Below are 3424 nucleotides of genomic sequence, written 5' to 3'. Positions count from 1 at the left end.
CGCGCGGGCGGCCGCCGCCGCCGCCGCCGCCGCAGCCGCTGTGTGCAGCCTGGAAGGGGGGGCGGGGGGGAGGGGGGGAGCCGCGGACGCGGGGTGCCGAGGACTTTGCAACTTGCCCGGGAAGGTGGAGGGGCGAGAGGGGGAGGGGGACCTCCGCACGAGACCGAGCGGCCCGGGTTGGAGCGCCCAGCCCCGCGGCGGATCATGGTGCAGCAGGCGGAGAGCTTGGAAGCGGAGAGCAACCTGCCCCGGGAGGCGCTGGACACGGAGGAGGGCGAATTCATGGCTTGCAGCCCGGTGGCCCTGGACGAGAGCGACCCGGACTGGTGCAAGACGGCGTCGGGCCACATCAAGCGGCCGATGAACGCCTTCATGGTGTGGTCCAAGATCGAACGCAGGAAGATCATGGAGCAGTCTCCGGACATGCACAACGCCGAGATCTCCAAGCGGCTGGGCAAGCGGTGGAAAATGCTGAAGGACAGCGAGAAGATCCCGTTCATCCGGGAGGCGGAGCGGCTGCGGCTCAAGCACATGGCCGACTACCCCGACTACAAGTACCGGCCCCGGAAAAAGCCCAAAATGGACCCCTCGGCCAAGCCCAGCGCCAGCCAGAGCCCCGAGAAGAGCGCGGCGGGCGGCGGCGGCGGCGGGGGCGCGGGCGCGGGCGGCGGCGCGGGCGGCGCCAAGACCTCCAAGGGCTCCGGCAAGAAATGCGGCAAACCCAAGGCCCCCGCGGCCCCCGCGGCCGGCGGCGCCAAGGCCGGCGCGGGCAAGGCGGCCCAGCCCGGGGACCTGGGCGGCGCGGGCGACGACTACGTGCTCGGCAGCCTGCGCGTGAGCGGCGCGGGCGGCGGCGGCGGCGGCGGCGCGGGCAAGACGGTCAAGTGTGTGTTCCTGGACGAGGACGACGAGGACGACGAGGACGACGACGAGCTGCAGCTGCGGATCAAGCAGGAGGCGGACGACGACGACGACGAGCCGCCGCACCAGCAGCTCCTGCAGCCCCCGGGCCAGCAGCCGCCGCAGCTGCTGAGACGCTACAACGTCGCCAAAGTGCCCGCCAGCCCCACGCTGAGCAGTTCGGCCGAGTCCCCCGAGGGCGCGAGCCTGTACGACGAGGTGCGGGCCGGCGCGACCTCGGGCGCCGGGGGCGGCAGCCGCCTCTACTACAGCTTCAAGAACATCACCAAGCAGCACCCGCCGCCGCTCGCGCAACCCGCGCTCTCGCCCGCGTCCTCGCGCTCCGTCTCCACCTCGTCGTCGTCCTCGTCCAGCAGCAGCGGCAGCAGCAGCAGCAGCGGCGGCGAGGACGCCGACGACCTGATGTTCGACCTGAGCTTGAATTTCTCCCAGAGCGCGCACAGCGCCGGCGAGCAGCAGCTGGGGGGAGGCGCGGCGGCCGGGAACCTGTCCCTGTCTCTGGTGGATAAGGATTTGGATTCGTTCAGCGAGGGCAGCCTGGGCTCCCATTTCGAGTTCCCCGACTACTGCACGCCCGAGCTGAGCGAGATGATCGCGGGGGACTGGCTGGAGGCGAACTTCTCCGACCTGGTGTTCACGTATTGAGAGGGGCGCCCCGCTTCTCGCTCTTTCTCTCCGCGGGGTGCAGAGCAGGGTTCCTCGGGAGGAAGTCGTGGTGGTCATGATGATGATGATGATGATGATGATGGTGGTGTCGATGGTGTTGATGGTGGTGGTGGTAGGGTGGAGGGGAGAAGAAGATGCTGATCTTGATATGATGTCGTGACACAAAGAAATTGGAAAAGATGATGAAAATTTTGGTGGAGTTAAAGTGAAATGAGTAGTTTTAAAACATTTTTTCCTGTCCTTTTTTTGCTCCCCTCCCTTCCTTTATCGTGTCTCAAGGTAGTTGCATACCTAGTCTGGAGTTGTGATTTTTCCCCCCAAATGTGTTTTTGTAATTACTACTTCTTTTTCCTGAAATTCGTGATTGCAACAAAGGCGGAGGGGACTGGGCGGGGGAGGGGAGGGAGGACCCGCTCCGGAAGGCGCTGTTTGAAGCTTGTCGGTCTTTGAAGTCTGGAAGACATCTGCAGAGGACCTTTTGGCAGCACAACCGTTACGCTAGGGAGTTGGTTGGAGATTTTTTTTTTTTTTTCCTTAAGAGATCTTAAAGAACTGGTGATTTTTTAAAAAAAAACAAACACAAAAACAAAAAAGGGACCATTGCAACTTTTTTATTTTATTTTATTTTTTTGGAGGGAGAAAACTGATGTCTTCTATGCATCCGATTCTTAACAAAACTGCAGGGAGCTTGAAAAAATGCAGACTGTACAAACGCTCACAAAAAAAAAAAAAACAAAAAAAAAACAAAAAAAAAACAAAAAAAACTGTGAACTGACTTAAGATCAGAGTTTACTTTTCAGATCAAATTGTTTATGGTTTTACAAATGTGATTTCTACTTGCCAACTTTTTTTTTGTAACTTGTTCCCTTATACCTCCTTGATTGAATACCAGACAGCCTAGACCTCAGTACAAAAGGTATTGAAACATTTTTGATACATAACAGACCTCAGTCTTTTTTAAAAATTAATATATTTTCAGGCGTATTTTTGTACAGTGAAAAGGGAACATTCTTGCTGTGTTTTTTCAGTAAGACTTTCAGGCACTTCTTCCCTTTTGATTTCTTTTTTTCCTCTGTTTTTTTTAGCATGCAAGTATGTTGGTACGTGATGTCCTGGTTTAAAAGGATTAAAATTTTTAAATAATCCTTGCATCTAAAGGCCTTGTGGTTTAAAAAAAAACAAACTTTTTTTTGTACAGCTATAGTAGAGATTTGTTCAATATTTGTAGGTAAAGATTTATTGAAAATGGTGATATAGACCTCAGAGCTGTTATCTTAGTTTAAAGATTGTATATGTACTGTACTATACTAGGACTTTATGTATCTCATACGCTGTGATATGTGGATGGGGCCCCAGATGGAAGGTTTGAAACTGGATTCTCGATTTTTAGCAAAAAGAAAAAAAAGGCACATAGTTTAAAAAGTTTCTCATTTTGTGCAATATAATCTAAATAAAGTACAGACCATCTGCATATTTTGTAGCAAATGGTGGCAAAGCAGACTCAATGCACTGTCGACATCATTGCCTGTTTTTTGGTTTTTTTTTTTGTTGTTGGTTTTTTTTTTTTTTTTTTGTGCTGGAAGTCTGTATCTTGACAATTTTAATAAATCAGCTGGAACTGATAGAAACTCGCATTGCCACTAGTCTCTATAGCAGTCAAACTGGAGGTCCCGTTGTCGCAGCGCAGTGACGAGGCCGTTGTGTGCGCGGGTGGGAGGTGGGGGTCAGGCTGGAAAGTGTTCAGTGGGCAGGCCGATTTCTCCCTCGGCCTTCCGTGGCTAGTTACTGAAAACCAGGGAGGAGGATTCGTTCTCTGCCTTCCCGTTCCTTCACCCCC

General features: G+C 53.8%; 1 protein-coding gene across 1 annotated transcript; it reads left to right on the top strand.

The window, feature by feature from the left end:
- Positions 1–204: 204 nt before the first annotated feature.
- Positions 205–1566, top strand: SOX11 (SRY-box transcription factor 11; the record flags this gene model as incomplete). The annotated part of the gene is made up of 1 exon (XM_080814208.1): positions 205–1566. The coding sequence occupies one exon, from the start codon at positions 205–207 to the stop codon at positions 1564–1566; it is 1362 nt and encodes a 453-aa protein (XP_080670334.1).
- Between the last annotated feature and the right edge of the window lie 1858 nt (positions 1567–3424).

The sequence above is a fragment of the Martes martes genome (assembly GCF_963455335.1).
Source record: "Martes martes genome assembly, chromosome: 9".
NCBI lineage: Eukaryota > Metazoa > Chordata > Mammalia > Carnivora > Mustelidae > Martes > Martes martes.
The sequence above is the reverse complement of the archived record's forward strand: the minus strand, read 5'-3'. Positions and strand labels throughout refer to the sequence as shown.